This window comes from Liolophura sinensis, chromosome 11, assembly GCF_032854445.1.
Source record: "Liolophura sinensis isolate JHLJ2023 chromosome 11, CUHK_Ljap_v2, whole genome shotgun sequence".
Taxonomy (NCBI): Eukaryota; Metazoa; Mollusca; class Polyplacophora; order Chitonida; family Chitonidae; genus Liolophura; species Liolophura sinensis.
In genome coordinates, this window is record NC_088305.1 from 25532288 (window position 1) to 25556644 (window position 24357).

The 24357-nt window shown below is 37.6% G+C and overlaps 1 protein-coding gene across 2 annotated transcripts in view; it reads right to left on the reverse strand.

Moving 5' to 3' along the window:
* Positions 1-20274: 20274 nt before the first annotated feature.
* Positions 20275-24357, reverse strand: part of LOC135477935 (ecdysone receptor-like) — a 57285-nt gene continuing 53202 nt past the window's right edge. For both annotated transcript variants that reach the window (XM_064758161.1, XM_064758162.1), the window contains 2 exons: positions 22962-23184; positions 20275-21640 (listed from right to left, as the gene is read on the reverse strand). In XM_064758161.1, the coding sequence (XP_064614231.1) occupies positions 21363-21640; positions 22962-23184 (501 nt within the window). In that variant the 3' untranslated portion in view covers positions 20275-21362. The remainder of the gene's footprint in view (positions 21641-22961; positions 23185-24357) is intronic.

Below are 24357 nucleotides of genomic sequence, written 5' to 3' on the forward strand. Positions count from 1 at the left end.
AGTTCTAAATTGTGAAACGGCCACTGTTTATGATAAGAGGTAATGTGAGTTTTGGTGCAGTTTTGGTATAGACACTGCACTAAAGATCAGATTTTGCAGTGTAGCTGTATATGTTATTGCGTATGCTGGCGTAGACATTGAGTGCAAAGCGGACAATTTTGGAGCGCACTCTCGTTTACACATTTGTTCTCATAGGCAGTGTGCTAAGCTGAAGATTTTAGAGTACACATGTAGTTGTTTGTTTACACAGTCCAGTGTGAATGTTTCGCAGTTGTCCACAATTCCATGATCTCAGTTTTCTCAGATGTACCTCAATAGAGAGGATCACATGTATAAAGCTTCAGGGATTTCCTTCAGTCTCTGTAGCCGAAACAACAGACACATCAATTTGATAGTACATGTACTTTTGGAATTTTGAATTTTGAAACACGTTTGTAGTCCATTTCAAACGTTTTAGATGATTAGTCTGTGTGCAGAGAAGTTGTGGCCGACATATGTTGAGAAAATTGGAAACATATTGTGGATAGTAGATGAAGTGCTTTTGGCATGATTATGGGAAGAATATTTGCAGTTACCCTAATTCCTTCATCTTTTCCTATATGAAAGAGCAACTTTCAGCGCAATTTAAACACATTTTGAAGTTGATTTTGGAGACTACATTGGTTGGATTGGCCAGTGTCCATCTTCACAAAAAGTATAATTTTATCGGTCAACACAGAGTAATGCGTTTAGAGTATGGTTGAATAAATACCTTGCAAATAGAGAAAAGATTGAAAAATTACAGTAGCAGATTAAAGTGTTCAGCATGACAAGTGTAGACAATAAAAAAAAAAAAATTTGGGCATGTTAATTGTGGTGAAAACTGCATATTTTGGGAAAGTGTCAATAATTGGTACCAGTTTGTAGAGCAATGGATGCTGGCTCAACATCGAGCAGTCGTCATGGTTACCGAACTTGACGTTTCATCAAACTCTTTAAGGCTCATTTCAACTAAATTCTGTGACCGAGTTCAGTAAGGAAGTTGATTTTTTTTTTCCATTTCCTTACACTGTGAAGCAATTATCATGTATATTGGATGAGCTGTACATATTCTTATGTGCTAATATTATTTTAAGTACATTTTATTTCTCTTTGCTGAATATTCCTGGAGTTGAATTGATTTAAAAAAAAAAAAAAAAAGGTGTAGCAGTTTCCAGTACAAAAATTCCCATGTTTGAACAGTACAACAACACAGCGATGCCCTTTGTGACCCAATCTTGTTGTGTGGAAGCCTAGGCTTAGTTACATGTACCTGTACAGTGTACCTTCTGGTTGTTGCTTGGCATAAAATCCAGTGGTACTGAAGACAATAAGGCTGCACTGATTGCCCCATACACCATGCATGGTACAAAAAGTGATGTGGCTCTGCAAACAGACATTTAATCTTATGCCGTGTTGTTGTATTGTTGACTTTGTGCGGGCATTAGGGCCTCTGTAGCACAGCTTGCATTGTTTATTTGTGTCCTAGCTGGTTTTTCTTGTGTATATATTTGTTTTGGTTTTTTAAAACAGTGTTCCAAGCTCTAGAAAGGTTTTAATGAAGCACATTGGACATATTTTATTACTTTGTGCAAATTAGATGTTTCTGTGTAAATTGTTTAATGGTTTTTTTCTAGAAAAACATTTTAGAAGTTACACATTTCTTTTTTTTTTTCCCCATGGACATGCTGTCCTTTGTATCAATAAATTTGCCTTTAATTGTGGCAGAGAATGAAATAGTTAATGCGCTCTGAAATTACATGACAGGAATTGTGAGTGGTTTACTGTCATTTACATTTTTGTGTCAAAACCATTCTGATAGGCAAATCTACAGCTTTAAAACTCACTGTTTCTGTGAAAAATATTGCAGCTAGATTGTGCAGCTATAAAAATTGCATTCTTGCCTTGTGCATTTATAATGCAGAATCTATCTTAGTATACCAAAGTAAACAGCAGAAGAAAAAACAAACTTCCAGGAAAAGAAAGTATTTGTTACCCATTACAAATACTGGCGTGTTTCGCAGAAATCATTCACAACCCATGGTTACTTCATGTTTTGGGCTTCCTTTGATACATGACAATTTGAGAGAGCATTAGCTTGTCTGCCTTCCCAAAGTCTCTTTAGATGTTGGTGGGATAGGAAATAGAGAAAAAAAACCCCCGAAAAGTAGTTTAATGGGAAATAAAATAATGACTATATTTTTGTATTCTGAGGTAATCATCTGTGTGTACTTGTGACTGCGAAGATCTCTAGAATGTCATCTTTGCGTAACCAGCAACATTTGGGTTTCATCAAACTCTACTGCCATTCTAGCCTCCAAATTGTTTCACAGGACATAGTCTGTGGAGTAGTTGGCAGCCATTTTGAAATAAGTCCTTTTGTACATTAAGAACTATTTGTACATTAAGAAAAGGGGCATGTCCTGTGGGATTAGAATTGCTTGCAAGTTACAATAAGTTGGCTATCTGACTTGAAAAACAAGAATGGAATGTCTAAAAAGATTGTCTGTGAGTACAACAGCATAGAATACTGTACATAATGAATTTGAAATGACTGTAGCTATAGGTTGTAGTGTAACTGACTAGGTTGAACAGGCAGTGCACCAAAGACACTCTCCCTCCATGAATTGTTCACATGTGAATGGTGAACAGTCTGCAGTTTGTGAACAGTTCATCTGCGTGAATAGTTGGTGAAGAGCTTAAATGCTTAAACAAAGTTTTGTTCACAGACATCTTTTGCTAGAAATACTTTCTCTGTGTGTTTTGATGCCATTTTATTCAAAGAGATGTTTAGCAAGTATGTCCATGGCAGCAAATGTGTTGAAATTTAGCTTATAAAGTTTGTGTAATGTTACCAGTTTTCAGAAACTTGACATTGTTCATGGAAACTAACAAGAAGACTTAAAACATTTACTGCAAGTTGCTGAGAATGAATAACTCACTGGGCACCAACAGAAATGTTTTTTGACTACAGTTTTTTTATGAGGATAAAGAAATGGTGTTACTTGTGAACTACACCTTGTCATGAGTAAATTTGTGTAAAACATCAATGTAAGATACATTTGCGAAGTTGTCCTTGCACTGTATATAGCAAGCACTTGTATCAAATCTACTCATTGTATAAAGAGTCTGAATTTCTTAATAATGCTTTATCATTTTGAATGACGTAACTGCATTGATTACTGCTGGCTTGTAGGTGAGTAAAATTGGTGAAAATTTTTGTTTTTGTATGAACTGTTTTGCGTGGAATTGGAGTAGAGCATGAACTAAGAAATCTTAGAAATGAACACCTGTGAGTTTAAATTTCATATTGAATTATCTTTTATATGTTTACAGAATTTAACTCCTGTATGGGAAGTTCATTTAGTAACAGTTTTAAAAATTTTGATCACAGTCATTAGTTTCGTAAATCATGTTATATTTTATAAGGCAAGTGATTCAGTCAGATTTAATGATGGTATTCTTCATTGACTAGCTGAGTAAAAATTGTAAACATACCTGTAGCAGGAGGTCACTGCTCTATGTTTTATGATAAAAAGACTGACAAAGAGATGAACTAAAATCATTGTTCAGGTAACATCAGGAGACTGGATACCTCATACATGGTGTACCGTTATGGAGGGGTTAAATTGGCCCTGTTAGTAAGTAAATTTGTGAGGCTAACAAAACATGTCCAAGATATGTGTGTTATAAACTAGAATTATAAAAACAACAAGTAAACTTTCCAAGTTGAATGGTCTTTTAATTTTCTCATTTTTTTTGTGTGTATTTTGGTCAGTTGAATGGAAATATCTTGTCTTCATTATATATAGAGGGAGACAAATCTGTGTACCAACAGAAATAGCACCTCTGTTTTTTACTAAGAACTGATTTGTTAACATGTACCATTCTTCATGTTTGTGTGTAACTATAAACCAGTAAAACCAGAGTTTTAGTAAAAAGCCAGAAAGCTGTTCCACTTAACTTTCTCAGCAGAAAATGGTTGCAGTCCATAATCATGGATAGTTTGTGGCTGAATGTTATTCTGTGAAAATGCTGCTTCCTCAGTTTCCCAGAGGGAAGCTTCTACAAAAAATTTGGTTTTCAAACTACACATATGGCATATCTCGCAGGTGTTTTAGCAAGTTTGTAATCCTTTTGTAAGTGGTACCCACCTTATACAGTGGAGGTTGATGGAGCAGGCCTAGACTCTCAACTGACTTAACGTCCTTTAATTTCAAAAAATGGTGATAATTCCGATGCTCCAGCTTCTCTAGCAAAGGAGGCAGGCAAACCGATGTTCATTTTTTTTTTTTGGTGTTTATTTGTATTTTTGACTTGGTCACAAGGTTTGTGAATGACTCAGTACTTTCCACAAAAAGTTTGGGTCCAGAGTTTTACAAATAGAGCTCCAGAACTGTATTTACATATTGGCATTAATTGATGCCATCTTTTCACTGCCCAAGCCTGTGAGTAAGAGGACTGTTGGTCTGTGTGTTTTTATGTGTAAACTTACTACTTTGTGTATATGCCAGGGATGCATACATGTACCTATGACTTGCATATATATAACCCTCTGTGTGTTGTAGTGATTAATAAATAGGAATGACTCGATTTTCTTGGATCAAAAACGAGACAAAATAACACAAAAAGTTATGCAGCCGTAGGCTTTTTTTTTTCTCTTTCTCTCTCTCTCAACGTGCTCAAACTTCTATCTCTTTTTTTTTCTTGGCAGTCTCTGTCATAACTGTTATAATGAATTGCCAATTGCACTTAAAGGTACATGCAGCTGTGCAAGATTGTTTGAAAATCTGGCAACTTATTTGGTTCTGATCTTCATTTCTCAGATGACGTCCTTTTTTTCAGAACATTGGGATGTCATCATTTTGAAATTGTGTTCTATTGCAAAAGGTATTTTTGGTGCTTGTTATCTGTATTGCGAAATTCAGCGTCTCATGCATTTTTCAACCAATGTAAATCTTAATAACGAAAAGAGGACTCTTCTGCACAAAGGTACCTTCGGTCTTATCTTTCTATAAAGTAAAATTGCGTGTCTCATTTTCTGCGCCATGTAAATCTGTAGAACTAGTAATGCTGACCGTCCTACATGTGAAATATTTTCTATCCTACCTGCCTACATGATGCGAAATTCTACGTCTCGTTTTCTGTACCTGTGTAAATCGTCACATTCCTTGTAGGGGGTGGGTAATTTGTACAGATGATCAGGCTGGGAATCACAAAGGACGCTACTTGTGCTTTCTGTGTTTTGTTGGCTTGGGTGAGATAAGCGCTTCTCCACATTATGATGCGTCAGTTATCTGTGTTATGCAAGTGTGTGTGCGTGCGTACGTTGGTGCGCGCGTCCGTGACAAAGTGTTCTCAGGGGACACAAATTTCAGGTGACATCTCGTTTGTTTACTTCCCCCACTAAGCATGCATTCATAAGAGAATCTGTTCATCTTCGGCCTAAATTATAGTGTATTTATACGAATAATGTCATTTCAATGTTTTTCACTTATAAAATCTAAATGCAGTAGTTTTGTTTTTCTTTAGTGTGTTTTTATGAATATTGCATCAGTGCAATTATACATTGTATATGATGGAAAACAAAATTCAGTTCAATCATTTTTTGTAGAAGTTTATGAGGAGAAAATTTAGCTGGTAACAGCTGCTACATTCTGATAGAATTATTTACGTTTAAAGTGGTTCCTTCACTACAGCAAGTTGTTAATATGACAGATGAAATATTTTGCATGATGTGGCCTAGAAAATGTTATCCTGAGTTATAGTTCACCTGAACCACTTTGTCACAAGTCTACTGTAAATATTTGTGTTTTATTTGTTGCTGATGCTGCTTTCAGTAGGTGTAGATCATCTTTTGGTTCAACCAATCAAGTGTAGCCATTTTATGTAATTTGCATAAGTAATACGTTCTTATATGAATATCAGGTTACATCCCCAAGTGTAATTTTAACCTAAAAAAGCGCCATTGGTTTCCCAAAGCTGCCATCAGGTGTTTGCCAATCTATATCGAGGTGTTTGGGAGAGGTAAGGTGTCAAAATTCAAAAGGATGGCCAAGTGCAAAGAAAAATATTGACCAATTAACGCTCTTATCATGTATGTTTGCCATCTCTCATTCTAAATAGGTGGCTATGAAGGCAATGTTTTTTTCTACCCCATTTTGTTTGTGCTGTTTTATACACTTATTTTTAAAGTCGTCGGGATTCTGTACTAACTTTTTTGTGCCCCCCCCCCAAATATGTACTTAATTTCCCCCCATATCTCTATACATGTAAGAGGTAAGAACTAATGATTGTGTTCCATGATACTTCCATGTTTATGATGTATTTAACCCATTTGTATGAAACCATTGTGTTCATTAAACATGATGTATAATTATTTTTTCCATTTACAAGATGGCTTGCCTTTTTTCTTTCGTCTGTAGACGTCATTTACATACATGCAATTTTTGTCTTCCATTTTGCTTCAGAGAGATTTTCCGTTTTCTTCTACCTCAGGTGTTTAATAGGGCTGTATAAATGGTATGCATATTGTGTCACCAACTTTTGCATGGATTAAAATTGATTTCTTCTAAATGTCACCGCTGTCAGTATGGATTCTGTAGACAAAGTCTGCGACTGTAATCTTTAATTAAACTCTGCTGACATACATTACAGATGAAAAGACTAGCAGTTACCCTAGACTGTTACCGGTATTGATTTACTTATACACTTCAAATATGGGTCTAAATTGAACACATAAATGACCTTTTCCGATATTCTAAAGGCAGATAAATACTCCCTTCATTTGACAAAATGCGACACAAAAATGAGAGCATGAGAAAGTTAAAAAAACCCTTTAAGATATTTCAGAGGATACGTGTAAATCAAATGACTGAGGGCTTGTCCATTCCATGTCCAATAAAATGCAAGGTTACTGAACAATCCCGTAGATCAATTAATACTGACGATCTCATCTTGACAACTTCATACTTCAGCTTCCATTCACGTCATCAAATGGACATTTCGCATGAAAATGTTGAAATGCCTATGTAGTCACCAAGATCATAAGTCAGTCTGAAGACATGCAGGTGCTGTTTTAATTGCCCAGAAGTACATGTAGATCATCATTATAGTGGGTGGATCATTAGCAAAATGATGGAAGACTTGCTTATGCATAATTCACAGGAAAGCTTTTTTAAACCTGTATATGTCACTAGTAATGACAGTCATAATTGACCATAAATTTTAACCATTTTTCCATTGATTTTAGAAAGGGCGTTTTCAGGTTTGCTTAGAACACAAGCTGCTTACTCTGTTGGAAAATTGTAAGTTTCGGCACCGCAAACAATATTTAGCGACAATTATTTGTCTCCGAAAAATGCTCTTTTGTGGGCGAAACTTGGTCATTTATGATACTTCTTAGTGATCTTACGATTAGTGTTTTTTTTTACGACATCAACTCTCCAGACAAGTAACAGAATGTGTAGCATATTCCTGTCAAACTGTTGCCTTGATTACTGCATGTGTATATTGTACCTACAGCCTGGTGTGTTATACTTCTCTGGGCCGATAGCTTTGATACATACCGTCCTGCCTTTTGATGATGCGGATCTGGTAATAAACTTAATACATTTCTATAAAACTTGTCCTTTGTCTTTTAAGTCATTTTACCCAGTTGTACAAGGGAAGGTTGTCAGCAAACTACGGATGGTCGTGGGTTTTTCTGCACTCTGCCCGGTTTCCTCCCACCATAATGCTGGCCTCCGCAGTACGGCATTGAACACGAATCACACAAGTTCATTTACTGCATTTTACCTGAAGATTAGCGGCTTTAAAGTGAAAAGTTTTGCTTGATTCTGATTGATTCATCCACCTTATAGGGCAACTTTTTGCTTTAAATTTCATGAATTTCTTAGAAAAACTGGCATCGGCAGCATCACTGTAAAATCTTCTTATATGCTCCTGGTGGTTAGTGTGCCAGCGTGGTGCAAGAAAGAAAGGGGCCTCTGACTATGCGGTGTTGTTAGTCCAGCTCATGTTGGCATCTTCTCCGGCCGTATAAGGGAAGGTTTCCCAGCAGCCCCACCACCCACTCTTTCCACCATAATGCTGTATGACGTGCAACACAAATGAAATGAAGAAATAAATATGTTCCTTTTTGAGATTACATTTCTGCATACCCAAATTTAGGTGAATTACATGCAGTATTTCCTCACAGCTATTTATATTTGTACAGAAATGGTTAATCCTGATGTACAAGAGAAAAGAAAAAGATGGATCAGCAAAGTTTTGTTAACTGTGATGACTATTTGGTGATCAAATGAACACTTAAACGCCATTTTGTCATGGACCAGTAGTCCTGGACACGTAGGAGATTTTGTTGAGTCCAGCAGTAGTTATATCTGCTGTGGTTTGGTTCTGAAAAGATCATCTTGTATTTATAACGGAGCTTCACCACTTTCTGATCGCTCTTTGAGTATAGGTATTGAGGTTCATCAAATATACCAGAACTGTTCAAGATGGCTAAAGGGTCTGACTTGAAAACGCTAGCCAAGTTGTATAACAGGTTCTCCTTGATGAAAAAACCACTTACACTGCAATTTTTCAATATTTGCGAAGCGGTAGATCCAGGGTCAATCCTGGGTCGAGTCACACCTAAGATCTTAAAAGAGGAACTTGTAACTTCGTTGCTTGGCTTTCAGCATGAAGGGAATAGTGCAACGACTGGTTGACCCATATCAGTATAATGGCTTGGGCGGGGTAGCTTACTTGCCTTCGGTAAGGCGTCTAAGTGAAGCAGCACTAGATAAAAAGAGCGGTGGAAATCTGTCCTGCAACAAGGAGGAACATTTACGTGCACTCTAAGGATTCCTGCGTCATCATATGACTGAAAAAATTGTTAAGTGCGACGTTCAACCCAAAGCACTCCCTCACTCACTCAATCTTTATGCATGTTTCGAGGACTTGGTGGTATACCAAGCATGTTCTGAGGGCATTATTCTGTATATATTGATAAAATTATACTTTCTATGAAGCGTTGAAATTAGCCAACCAATTAGTTTCGTCTCCAATATTAAATTTTTTTTTTTTTTTTTTGATTGGTGTTTTACGCCGTACCCAAGAACATTTCATTTATACGATGGCGGCTAGCAATATGGTGGGTGGATACCGGGCAAAGCCCGGGAGAAACCCACGACCATCCGCAGGTTGCTGGCAGACCTTCCCACATAGGAAGCCATCATGAGCTGGACTTGAACTCACAGCGACCACATTGGTGAGAGACTCCTGGGTCACTACGCTGCGCTAGCGCGCTAACCAACTGAACCACAGACGCCCCCCAATATTAAATTAGCAAGGCCCATAAATCACACTGAAAGTTGCTCTCTTATATACCGTTCAAGAAGTTTGAGGAATTAAAGTAGCCAAATGCCCATGAGGATTTGCAGTCTCCACAGGTGTGGCTGAGACTAATATCTGTGAAGAGGACTACATTAGTTACCTGGCCAGTCAAGTACATGTTACAGCTTCCTCAGAGTTTCTCCGAACTCCACCCATTAAAAATAAACAAATACAAGTTGTATGTCTGTAAGGATCTCTTCCACTTCGTGTTATTCCCAGCTTCTATTAAAACTGGAAACCGGGCTACATGTACAAGGTTTAGCCTGACTACTGTCAAACAAGAAATATATTCCTGACCAGAGCATAAAAATCCTACCTGATAGTCAGAGAAACTAGATAAGAGAGATCTAAATGACTTCCAAATGTCATAGATCATATAACGGATTACCCAGACAAAATGGGTGGTTTCCACTCAATGCTGCTTGTTGTGTTTAGTTTACCGAAGATTTAACATTGTTTTCAACATTATTTGTAACAAACCAGATTCAACACCGACATACAAGCAAGTATATATTGTGCTGCCCCATGGGAACACCAAACAAGACACCCCCCCACTGTCATATTATACTGTCACAAGGCTAACCAGCATGACCATGCAGTATTTAGCCTATTACTATGCTGAACATCAAGCCAAGATTTATACCAATGTTGAAGTCTTGGGATTGAACTTTGGAGCTATCGTTCATGAGGCAGATGCTCTGAACATGCTTCTGCAGCATGTAACAACTTATAGATAAAACCAACAGTGCTGCATCACTGAAATTCCATGCTGAAGACACCTGACACACTCCATTTATTTATTTATTTATTTGATTGGTGTTTGACACCGTACTCCAGAATATTTCACTTATCCAACGGCTGCCAGCATTATGGTGGGAGGAAACCGGGCAGAACCTGGGGGAAAACCCATGACGATCTGCAGGTTGCTGCCAGAGCTTCCCCAACACATGGCTGGAGAGGAAGCCAGCATAAGCTAAACTTGAACTCACAGAATTGCTGAGAGGTTCCTGGATCTCTGTGTTGCGCTGTCACGCTAACCACCTCCACCACGGAGGTCAGACCTGACACTCCACCCAGTCGATGTATTCAGAGATCAGTTACATGTGTTTATATGGCAACCAATCCTTGGGGACAATCCTGTGCATCCTAAAGCACTATGTATATATATCCCAGGCACTGGGATTATTAAGCAATCTTAGACTTAAGTCAAACTTTCAAATCACTTTAAGATTGTTATTTCTTATGTAACAATGTCAAAATATTTCTTGACAACGTAAATTCTGAGTAAGTCAATGTAAAACACATTTCAGCTAAAATAACGAAAAGAAAAATGTCAAGTTTTGACTGGAGTCTGAGACTTCGTTAACAACTTGGACTAAGTGAGAAATGAAAACAATACGCAAATTTTTAAAGACAATTATACATCTTCATACTTCTAAAAAGTTGAGCAATTTACGATCATCACCATGACGACGTGTAGAACAATGTGTTAGTTTCCGTGGAATTTCGTTAAAACCGTTACCATGGTGATGTGAAATATGGCTTATACATTTCCATCCACACACCTTCAAATAAAATGCGAGGAAATATTTGACACTACAGAAAACAAATCTTCATATTATATCATACAAATGTCAACCTCTGCACTGCAGGGTTCTCCATAGTCGTTCATGCAGTATATCTGGGATTATACGATATATGGACATATACGTCTCACATTCTGCGTCCCAATAATGCACATACAGGTGCAGGCGCCGTCACGTTTTCAGCATGCAACTGCGTGCAACTGCTGTGTAAACCACTGCTGTGAGAGATACCAGACTGAAATACACACAATGTGTTTATGTGCAGTATAGTTTACTTTCACGTATGGCACACATAATTAAGATGGTAAGCAATAATAAAACCACCGGTGTAAAACGAAAAAAAAAAAAAAGATTCACATTATAAAAAGAATAGAAAACACTGCATTCAGAGACTGCAACTTCCAACAGCCATCATGTGTGTCTGATGCAACAAAAAATACATGAAAATAATACAATCATTGGAAATAAACCTTACAGTCCATACACAACAAAGCCTACAGATGTGGATATCTGGGACATGAATCTGAACATTTAGTGCACATTATAAGTACCACCATACACTGTATTCTCAATCAATTGTTAGTAGCCCCTCGGATGATCACAGACAGAAGCAAGTGCCTTGTACAACAGCTCACAGCGTTTTGGGTTGGGCAAGAGTAAAACTGTGTAGCTGACGACCTCATTTATTTAATGATTGTTGTTTTAGGCAGTACTCCAGAATACTCTGACCTCGTTTAATTATAAGCAAAAACACATCAATGTATGCATGGTACATGCATATGTTTCACTGCACAGTGAATGAATGAACGTCACATACATGTATACAGACTGAATGAAATCTCAAATCCGACACATTGACTGGAATATCTGACTGAACGATGGCTCAGAATTGACAGATCAACTGAACTATCCAGACAGCAAGATAGCTCAGATTTGACACAGATGAGTCACGTTATACAGACTGAATGACACCTCAGATTTGACACGGATGAATCACAGTAGACAGACTGAATGATAGCTCAGATTTGACACAGATGAACTGCAGTACACAGACTGAATGAGAGCTCCGATTTGACACAGATGAATCGCGTTACAAAGACTGAACGACAGCTCAGATTTGAAACAGATGAATTGCGTTACACAGACTGAATGACAGCTCTGATTTGACACAGATGAATTGCGTTATACAGACTGAACGACAGCTCCTATTTGACACAGATAAATTGCGTTACAGACTGAATGATAGCTCCGATTTAACACAAATGAATTGCGTTACACAGACTGAATGGTAGCTCAGATTTGACACATATGAATTGTGTTAGACAGACTGAATGACACCTCAGATTTGACCCGGATGAATCGCGTTATACAGACTGAATGATACCTCAGATTTGACCCAGATGAATTGCGTTATACAGACTGAACGACAGCTCCGATTTGACACAGATAAATTGCATTACACAGACTGAACGACAGCTCAAATTTGACACAGATAAATTGTGTTACACAGACTGAATAATAGCTCTGATTTAACACAGATGAATTGCCTTACACAGACTGAATCGTAGCTCAGACTTGACACAGATGAATTGCGTCACATAGACTGAACGACACCTCAGATTTGACACAGATGAATTGCGTTATACAGACTGAACGACAGCTCAGATTTGACACAGATGAACTGCGTTATACAGACTGAACAGCTCCGATTATCGATTATACACAGATAAATCTGCTTACACAGACTGAATGATAGCTCAGATTTGACACAGATGAACTGCGTTACACAGACTGAACGACACCTCAGATTTGACAGATCAGTAGGACTATACAGACTATACAGAATGCAGTTATAACTCTGACTTTACACAGATGAACTGCATTATACAGACTGAAAGACAGCTCATATTTTATACAGATTAAATGAGCTGAACAGACTGAATGACAGCTCAGATTTGACACAGACGATAGTTCTTGAACTACTGAATAAGAGCTCAGACTGAACTAAAACCTAAAAGCCACTGGAATAAAATGTGAAAACGTTTATGTGATGTAACAATTAATCTATAAAATGACCTCAGCAAATAATCACAGCTGACATGAAAGCACATACACACACACATAACTACATTTTATTGCTTACATTAAATGGTAATGTATGCATAAGCAAGGCTGATATTTTGTCAAAAATAATTATTTGGACTATTCTGACAAAAATTTAATTACATCTGCAATGATCGTTTTTTTTTTTTTTTGTGTTTTTTTTTTTATCTATTTTTGCTACAGCCTCTTTTATACAATAAGATATTGCTCTGTATAACGACGACAAAAACAAGTGATAAATGAGGTACGTGTTGGGGTCTACTAATTTAGCTCATTCACTTTATAACTGACGCCATAAAAGGCACTGTCCTGGCTTCCTCTCCGGCCGTATGTGGGAAGGTCTACCAGCAACCTGTGGATGGTTGTGGGTTTCCCCCGGTTTCCTCCCTCCATAATGCTGGCTGCCGTCGTATAAGTGAAATATTCTTGAGTATGCCATGAAACACTAATCAAATAAATAAAATAAATAAAGGCACTGTCAAAATGTTACCTTATGGCACTGTGATCTATAATCTACAAGACATGAAAATGACATCTGTCCATATAATTCACCCAGTTTCCCTTCCATAAACACTGTCACTTTTTACACACAATTTTGAACTAAAAGTAAAACAAAATACTAAGTAATATTAAATATTTCAAAAATATTATTTTACTATTACTTATTAAAACAAAATACTAAGTTGTCTATAACTATATGAAAATCCAAGCAACAGACTTCTTGAATAAGAAAAACGGTTGAATTGAGACTGAAGTAAATAGCTCCCTTTTTTGAGTTGCTTAAAAGACCACATGACCTGATGTTGATCAAAGCAGCTGCATGATGTATCATGACAGCTTCAACAAAACTGGCTAAAAAAAAGTCCACAGTTTCTTCTTGCTTGAAGATGACATCTAAAGATGACAAAGTGAGCTTTCACAGCATCATGCGTGGTTCACTACCCACTCTCTATGTAAATAGTCAAAAGTACCTTTGTAAAGCTTGGCATCCACGACAGCTTAAGATGCACCTAAACGCTACAGGGGAGTTTCGAATTGGAACTCTTTTGTTGTCATAGGTAAAAATAGTCCTACTGTGTCGTGCGAATGGTGAAAAAATGTCTGGCAACCTTTGTTGAAATTGATTTACTGATCACCTGTCTCCCCATTTTTCTGAGCCACAAATGACAGTTCTGTCCTTAAGAAACTTCAAGTTCACAAGCGTTCAGATTTTCAATTTTCTCCATAATTCGTCTGCTCTAAATTACTTCTTATGACACTTTTTTCATACGACCATGCTCTAGTGAATGTTATCAAAAATAGCTGTGTAACACTTCTGACAGGTCACTCCAAACTCCCCTACTGGTCATATTATGCAGTTGGTGGCAGTTGCTGATGGCCATGCAACATTACGATTCACCGACATTAACACCTGCCGCACAACTTATGCTGATTTGCGTTGTTATTTCGCATGTATGAGAGCTTGAGCCCCGACGCAGCAGTCCAGGTGGTTCTTAACCCCTCTGTGTATGCCAAGCTGAAGTTAGCAGATGTAGTTCAGCAAAGGAATAAAACAAGTTGGGCATTTTAAACAAACCAACCAACATCATACAATATTACAAAGATATACAATGACATCCCCTTATATAGCAGAGGGCCCTGATTCGCTAAACATGACAATAACATATCTGTGCATGCAACATTAACATTGTTGCACAGCTATCAACATTCAAGCAACTTAAATTGCTCCAACAAAAAAGAATTATAACTAAAAAAAAAAAAATTAAGGCCACAACATTGTTTCATAACTGGACTAAAAAAATTCCATCAACATTGTTGCAACTCAGAAATGCTGAACTCAGTACTTAACCCTTTTTGCACCAATAATGCTTTAACCCTTTTAAGGCAACATTCCCAAGAAGACAGTATCTTTTATTTATTAATTTATTTGATTGGAGTTTTACACTGTACTTCAGTATATTATATTATATATTATATTTTCAGTATCTTTTATTACCGGAGAAGTAAGGATTTATGCTGAACTGCAGGGATAATAATTTTCCTTTCTCCACTTGTGAAAAAAAAAAAATTCATTCCCTCAACTTAATATGGAAAATGATTCTCAGCAGTTTTGTATACATCACAAAATGAGGAGAACAGGTAGGTACTTTTATGCTCTTTATATTATACACATATCAATATCACCCCCAACACAAGTCAGCAGATCGGAGATTTAATAAGATTTTCAAAAAAAAAATTTATTTTCTAATACAAAACACAAGGAATGTTTATGTACTTTATGCATAAATATGACAACCTGGGTGAAGAAAATGCTTAATTCAGCAGAAGTTAACTCGTTTAAACAAACCAAATCCTTGTCAAACAAACCAAAAAATGTGATGGGACTGTGTTGTTGTTGTTCTATAAGTCTTATTGTTCTTCTCAGTAGGAGCAATTATTATGAATACATGAGCAGATAATATAAATTATGTCAAGCCGATGCTGGACTTCTACATATACACTGTATAACACATGAACTGCAATTCCTCAACCTTTCACATGTTTGCAAGGTCTTTATTCACTCATATTGTGAAGGCGTTACTGCTACTATGTGTAGACTGATAAAATTATACTTTTTGTGAAACCATAAAACTGGCCATTCCAACCAATGTAGTTTTATCTCCAACATCAAATTAAAAACATGCATAAATTGTGCTGAAAGTTACTCTTTCATATGCAAAATTGTTGAGGAGTTACGATGTAAAAACATCAGAGTTCCTGATTTCATATTAACATTCTTGTAGAACCAAACTCTCCGAGTGCACCAGTACTTAATTGAGCATATCCCCTGACTTTGTTAAGTGCTGCAGAACTCAACATTTAATCATTGATGATTATGACAATGCTATTATTTGGGGAAAAACACTTTCTCCTGCTTTGTTTTTTGTTTTTTTCTGAAGAGGATAATATATTAATATATAAGCTGTCGGCTTCTGTCATCTTTGAGCATAAAAGCAAATACATGACAATACTGTAAATGGAATGCACAGGAAAAAGTACAAATTAAGGACAATAAATATTCTAAGCGTTAATCGCTTATTAATGATACTTGGCTAAATAGCCTTTCAATCTTTACATACATGTAATATATACGTGTACAGGGTATACATTTTTGGACTCCTTTTCCTATATGAAGAATACAAGTAAATATTTAATAAAGCCATTCTTCACAGAAGTGAAATCACTGGCATTTTCAGATAACATACTTTCAGATGTTTCATGACTTTTTAATTATTTATTTGCTTCCGGTTATTCAAGCTATAATTACCTGATTAAAATAAAAAATGATTAAAAGGTGTGAATGCTCAAAGTAATGCACTCAGCTAAACAAACGCGCTATTCAGATAAAATAAAACAATCTTAATTTAACGCGTAAATATTCTAAAAAAATTCCTAGAACACATCCTTGATCAAAATAAAATTGCTGCTTCAGCCAATGAAAATTCAGGAGACTTTCATTATTAAACTACCCTCATGGCCGTTCTGTATTTAATATACAGAAAATAATCTCTGTTTTAATGACAGCCATTTTAGTGGCCAAGTTCTTATTTTAAGAAAATTTCTAAAAACATCAATACTTAACCTTACAGCTGCATTCAATCATTTTTATTCACCTGACAAGCCAGACATCTGAGTCAGTAAGGTGCATTTCTTTGTTGTCTGTGGAGTTTACTTAGTTTGTAGATCCACATTTTTCTGTTTCACTAGAAGTATACAACCATGAACAAAAGTCTTGTCAACATAAACTGTAACCATGTGATGTGGATATATATCCAGTGACGCCTTACTAATTCAAACATTTCATTAAACTTCAGGGTACATGTATGTATGATCTAATGTATGAAACATCTAATTTCTAAAATCTTGATTTCGTTCACACCAAAAAGTGACGAGGTCTATTGTTTAAAATTTTCTGTACTTTCATTCTGTATACGTGTATATAAAACTCACTAAGATCACATTCTTTTTGAGGCACTTTCAACAAAAACACTGACAATTACAGTTCTTATGAAACTTATAAAACCACAAACACAAAAAAGTGACAAAATTTTAGGCTACTGAACATGAGCATAAGTGAGTGTGTGCATTTTTTTGCAGTGTAATGGCCTGGAGGGGAGAGGGGGGGGGGGGATCTTAATTGAAAGGTATGTATCTATTTCCACTTAACTGGAATTTTTGTTAAATTATGAGATTTTCTGATTATTGCAGCCCTGAAACTCGTAACACTAGAACACGTCTACAGACATTATGTAATCTCTGTGCAGTTAATGGATTTAAAACTACATGCCTTAGACATCATAGGACAGTATAATCTAAATAATATTTCAGTTAAATGCCGGCGCCTAGTATTACAGTTTGAGGGAACTGGCCTCCTAACGTTTATAGGTATATTAAAGCTACCTCTGAACTTCCTGGTATTGCAACTTTATTTTCTATATGTGTGGAAATCTACCTGAACTACTGAACTATAAAATAATTCCTTTGATGAAGTCATGGACAAGCCTTTACTAGTAGTTGTCATGGTTACCCATAACACTGCATTAGTCTGCATGATAGGTATATAGGAAAGGGCTTAGCTAAGATGAGAATGAACCTGGCAGAACAGTCCATGTATATACTGTGATGCAGCTATTTGAAAACTCGCACATGAATCGGGACAGTTAGTATAAACACCCACAGTGCAATTGTCCAGTTGTATTCATACAGAATGAGGAATAACACAACTGTGTTATTACACTGAACATTGAAATGTTTACTGTGTGTAACAACACATAATCGTAATATAAATGCCCGTTAAATTCCATGATACCCCAACATTCACCTGTTCATAACAGCAGCATAGTTAAGTGGATGCAGGCCCTTGTCACCATGGTAACGGACAAATCTGACAACGAGCAAGATTAAGCCTTGTGTATATTCCAGCATAAGTAGTATTTAAATGTTGATTAGCACTAAACAGGCTTCTAGGCTCTATGACTTTAATGGCACACAAGAATTAATTGGGTGTGGAACAAGTAGATAATATATTCACCCTAATAGGATAGCTCTGATGAAAAAGTAAATAATATAATGCAGTTCACTAGCTAATGAAGGAGGTTGATTAGTTTCTGGCAGACTGATGGTTTATGTACATATATACCACTCTGTATATACAGCAGTCACAGTGTCCTTTCATTACCTGCACGCTTATATACAGTGTACCACTGATACACACCCACTGCGCATCAAACCCATGAATATTCATGGCATCCGGACAACGCCCAGGCTTCATCCCATAAGGGCGTTTTGAAAGTGAAATAAATTTCCCATGTACATTTTCGCCATATGTACAAGTAACTACACAGATAGTTTTGAAAAGGCACGCAACTCCTTCATCCCTCCCCGCTCCCACAGTTTTAATGAGGCACGTACGTCAAAAATATACAGTCTTGGCAAAATATAAAACAATATAAACACACACACATGTATATGTATATATAATATATATGTATGTCAGTATATATAAACACACATGTATTTGTGCATTTCTCAGACATACAGTGCATTCGTATGTACATGGTGGTAATTATCTAATTAGACATATTTATACACTCTGTGATGTATACTTTTTGAACAGTTAATTCGTAGATTCACAATCTAAATACATACATATACAAACAGCACATAAGCTGCTCTTCCTTTAGCCTTGTTCACACAATGTGATTCGTCGTTCTGACTCCCCATAATTAAGTGAAATGAGAACAGACCAAGTTTGTTTCTTTAACCGCATGGAGACAAAGCAGTCTGTCGATCGTATTTCTGCACTTGTAGGACGTAGTGATGTCCCATTTGCATTTGGCTGGTAGAAGTTTAACGAGTAGATTAAGCAATCGCACGGTGAGAACAAGGCTAAGTCAATGCTGACTCTACACCACCATCATCACTAAAGACAGATAGATATAATTAAATACGTACAGTGTAGAGAGTAAAACCACAGCAGCGACAGTGTGATAGCTGGCAAATGGTCAAACGCAACAGATGAAATACGGTCTCTTGTCAATGTACCTCAGTCTGGATTTTATTCTAACTGTTCTTGTAAATGCATAAATAGTAGCCATTTACACGCCCCCAGATAGACTCATTGTTTGATTGGTGGTGTTGGTGTTTGATCTGATCACCGTTTCGTGCAGCACCGCCAAAAAATACTCATGAAAACTTTCCTTTTCTGTTTTAGCTTGAATTATAGTTGTTAGACTTGGGGCAGGCCTGTTTCATGAAGCATACTTAGTGTTAAGTAAGCATTAGCTACGTGCACTTTATATATCTAACAATATACATTTACATGCATACTGTCATGGTAATTAAGGGCTTTACTTAACTAAGGGCACTTTATGAAATCTGCCCCTCCAATCTGATATACATTAAAAAAAGTTGACAGCAAAGAGACTAAAGCACAACATAGCCACATTTCCCATGCTAGCAGGGCTGTAAAATTTGAAGCATTTTTTCCTTTTCTTCTTTTGAAGCAGTCTTGGAAGGAATAGGTTCCACAAAGGCAAGTGAAATAGGTTCCACAAAGGCTGGTGAAATAGGTTCCACACAAGACAAATGAAATAGGTTCCACAAAGGCTGGTGAAATAGGTTCCACAAAAGACATGTGAAATAGGTTCCACAAAGGCTGGTGAAATAGGTTCCACAAAGACAAATGAAATAGGTTCCACAAAGGCAAGTGAAATAGGTTCCACAAAGGCTGGTGAAATAGGTTCCACACAAGACAGGTGAAATAAGTTCCACATAAGCCATGTCAAAGAAGTTCCACACAAATTAGGTGAAATCGGTTCCACACAAGGCAGGTGAAATAGGTTTCACACATAAGCCATATGAAACAGATTCCACACAAGCCAGGTGAAACAGATTCCACACAAGACAGGTAAAACAGATTCCACACAAGACAGGTAAAACAGATTCCACACAAGACAGGTAAAACAGATTCCACACAAGACAGGTAAAACACATTCCACACAAGACAGGTGAAACAGATTCCACACAAGACAGGTAAAACAGATTCCACACAAGACAGGTAAAACAGATTCCACACAAGACAGGTAAAACAGATTCCACACAAGGCAGGTAAAACACATTCCACACAAGACAGGTAAAACACATTCCACAAAAGACAGGTGAAGCATATCCAACACAAGACAGGTGAAGTAGATCCAACACAAGACAAGAACATGTTGAAATACATGTAGATTCCAAACGAACCTTTGTGAATCAGTCTTTAGTAACCGTCCTCTAAGTTTATGCCGGCTTTGCCATTATTTGGTACAAAACCATTTACGAAACAAAAATAGAAGAAAATAGTCCGATGTTGATGACGGTGGTGTGAAGTGAGTAGGACCAGAATCAAGAAGTCAGTAAGCATGCATGTGAGTGTCTCACCAGGTCTCAAAAAAAGGAAAACAGTGCGTAGAATATTAAATTGTATACTCATAACAGCATACATGTAACACATGTATATGATTGAGTTTAACATTTTGAGCAAATGATCACCATGGAAAAAAAAAAATCCATAACAGTAACAATACACTTTATACAAGTGTTCAACTTCACAGAACTCTTTTCGGAGCTCGTCTTTATCTTTTTGTAGAAGGAATCCATTCAATATGTGCCCCGAAAAAGTAAGATGTCTGCGTATGAAGTTTTCTTTAAATCACAATAGTTAAGCCTTATCAGGCAGTGGACATGTTTCCGAGGAAACTGAAAATGGTCTCAGAGTCTGGAACTGTGAAGAATCCATCAGCTCTTATTAAGCAGTTGTCAGACACATTCCTCATCCAATGGCGCCATTTTGTTTTTCTATAATTTCATGTAAAATCTGGCACCATTACTGGTTTTGACTTTTCTCACAGAATTATCTGTCTTCAGCCAAACACCATTTTACTGAGAATGCTTGGCTCAGGGTTTTAACTTAGATCCAGTTAACTCTCTTTCAAGCTAATCACTGTTTATTACCGGCCAAAACTGTTGGAAATTCACAGGCAAACAGCTGCTGGAGAGAAAAGTACCTCCAATCCTGGAGAGCGAGAGCCGCCAAACACCTGACACTTCCTCGTTACCATAGCAACACAGCATGATGAAGAATGAAGATTTAGGACGTGTGTGAAGGACAATCTAACATGGTTTTTTGTTGTTGTTGCTGTTTATGTCACCTGGACTACACCTGGATGAGAAATAATGCTGTGACGTCAAACATCAGCTGGAGGTATTTTCAGTATCCATATCGTTTTCGTCATGCTTGAATTCAAAAATCTCATGCAGCAAGGGCGGAACTTTTGTGTCCTCCACTTGTACTGTCAGCATCATCTTGGCGTGTTCAATGCCCACTGAGCGTAGATCAGTCAGCTTGTGGAGCAGTTTGGCAAAAGTCTGGCTACCCTTGAAGCGTTTTATGCTTTCGTACGCCTGCAAGGTGTTACTATAAACCTCCTGAGCTTTTTCCACTTTCCTTGGCTCGATCAATCCAGGCCGCTCTACAAACAAAAATATAAGCATTTGTTTTAAACCAATCACTGACAAAGTTACAGGGCTTTTAATGCTTTTCACTTTGTATGACGACATTTAATTTCAAAAGTGGAAGAAACCACCAACGTTTGGCAAGTAACAAATTTTGCTGACACACTTTCTATGCCAAGCAAACTTTTCCCCATGTGATGAAGAGACTTCCACCTGACATATTGAAGTATACCAAGCAAACTTTCCCCCATGTGATGAAGAAATTTCCACCTGACATATTGAAGTATGCCAAGCAAACTTCCCCCCATGTGATGAAGAAATTTCCACCTGACATATTGAAGTATGCCAAACAAACTTTCCCCATGTGATGAAGAGATTTCCACCTGACATATTGAAGTATACCAAGCAAACTTTTCCCCATGTGATGAAGAAATTTCCACCTGACATATTGAAGTATGCCAACAAACTTTCCCCTATGTGATGAAGAAATTTCCACCTGACATATTGAAGTATACCAAGCAAACTTTCCCCCATGTGATGAAGAAATTTCCACCTGACATATTGAAGTATGCCAAGCAAACTTTCCCCCATGTGATGAAGAAATTTCCACCTGACATATTGAAGTATACCAAGCAAACTTTCCCCCATGTGATGAAGAAATTTCCACCTGACATATTGAAGTATGCCAAGCAAACTTTCCCCCATGTGATGAAGAGACTTCCACCTGACATATTGAAGTATGCCAAGCAAACTTTCCCCCATGTGATGAAGAAATTTCCACCTGACATATTGAAGTATGCCAAGCAAACTTCCCCCCATGTGATGATGAGATTTCCACCTGACATAATGAAGTGTGCCAAGCAAACTACAATGAACATGAAATTTTAAAGTCTTTGGTATGACCTGACCCAAGTTTGGCCCCAGGGGACACCATGGAAAGCAAGTTTACTAAAAGAAACGGCAAATCATTGACAGCTGGATTTAAGCCTAACTTTTGACAAGAGTAACTCTTTAATCAACTGCTCCATTGTTACTATCACCCTCCCCAACCCATCCCCCCCCCAACTCCACCCCTACAACCCCCACCACCCAGCCCCACCCCCAATCACCTCTTCTCAGCCTCAAATACATAAAGGCATGAAAAACTGACCACGCATAGACAGAATGACAAAACAACAAAACAATCATGGTCATACAGCTTTAAGCATCTGGGTTTGAAATTACTGGCCACACCTGATAGCCTCTTCAATAAGGCTGCCTATATCATCCTATAAGTAGAATAGTCTTGTCTACATTGTAAAACACCAATCAAATAAATAAAAAAAAACCTATCTTTACCTGAAAATATACAGACTGCTGTTAGCAGTGCAAACTCGGCATTGTCAACCTGCATACGGTTCATGCTCGCACAGAAGTCCATGGTTAGGTCAGCAAACTTCCCCATTCCAATGTCCTGCATATTCTCATACGTGAACGGCTCATCATTGGCCATTATTAGCGCGTTCAGCTCGGGGTCGTAGCGTCTAGCAGAACGCAAGGTCATGACCTCCAAAGTACAGGCCTGGAGAAAAATGAACACATTGTCAGAATCCATTTCCAATTCTATTTTGCACTTCATATGTGTGCACGACTTCAAAAGTGCATACTCGATGAAGAATGAGAAAATTGTTGGAATTCCAGTTTTTCCTTTTTTTTTCACTTTTTATGTGTGCACGTCCTCCAAAATGCAGGTGTGGAAACAGAAGGGCAAATTGTCAGAATGCATTCCAATTTTTTTGCACTTCGCATGAGTGCATGACCTCAAAAGTAAAGCCTGGAGAAAAACCGAGCAAATTTTCAGAATTCATTATAATTTTTTTTAGTTAAAGATCAAGATAAGTATATGAATATCCTGCACAGAGGAGAACTGCTAATGTGAAAGCTGAGACGGCAATGGAGAAACCAGGCAGAACAAGAGGAAACCAGGCAAAGCAAGAGGAAACCATGCAGAGCAAGGAAGAAACTGGACAGGGAAGCCAGGCAGAGCAATGTGGAAACTTGGCAGGGCAAGCACGAAATCTGTCAGGGCAAGAGGGAAACCAGGCATGGCAAGGGGGGGAAACAAAGCATGGCAAGAGTGAAACAAGGGAGGGCAAGGGGGAACCAGGCAGGGCAAGGGGAAAATAGGCAGAGCAAGGGTAAAAACAGGCTGAGCAAGGGAGAAACAAGAGAGAAAGGGGAAAATTCAAAAAGCAGGAAGGAAAATTCAACAAGCCAGGAGGAAACTTGAAAAAACAGGGAGGAAACCAGGCAGAGCATGGAGGAAATCAGCACAAGAAAGGAAACCAGGTAGCTTCTATGGAAACCAGTTATAGCACAGAGGCAGAGTGAGGAGAAAACAGTGCACCTCACAGGTCATGTCAACAGCTTCTAACACCAAGCAACGCATAAACCAATGGGAGGAGAAAATGAACCAGGAAATTCACTGGTCAATGGCCAGGAAACTCCTGCCTATACAAGCCACAAAACGCCAAAAATAGAACATCACCTCACATACATCCATGTCTTTTTATACCATTAAAAGAAAAACGTTAACCATCTGTATCGCACTAATTTCATGGTAAACCTTCTGTACCGCATTAATTTCATGGTAAGCCATCTGTATCGCACTAATTTCATGGTAAGCCACCTGCACCTCACTGATTTCATGGTAAGACATCTGCACCTCACTAATTTCATGGTAAGCCATCAGTAT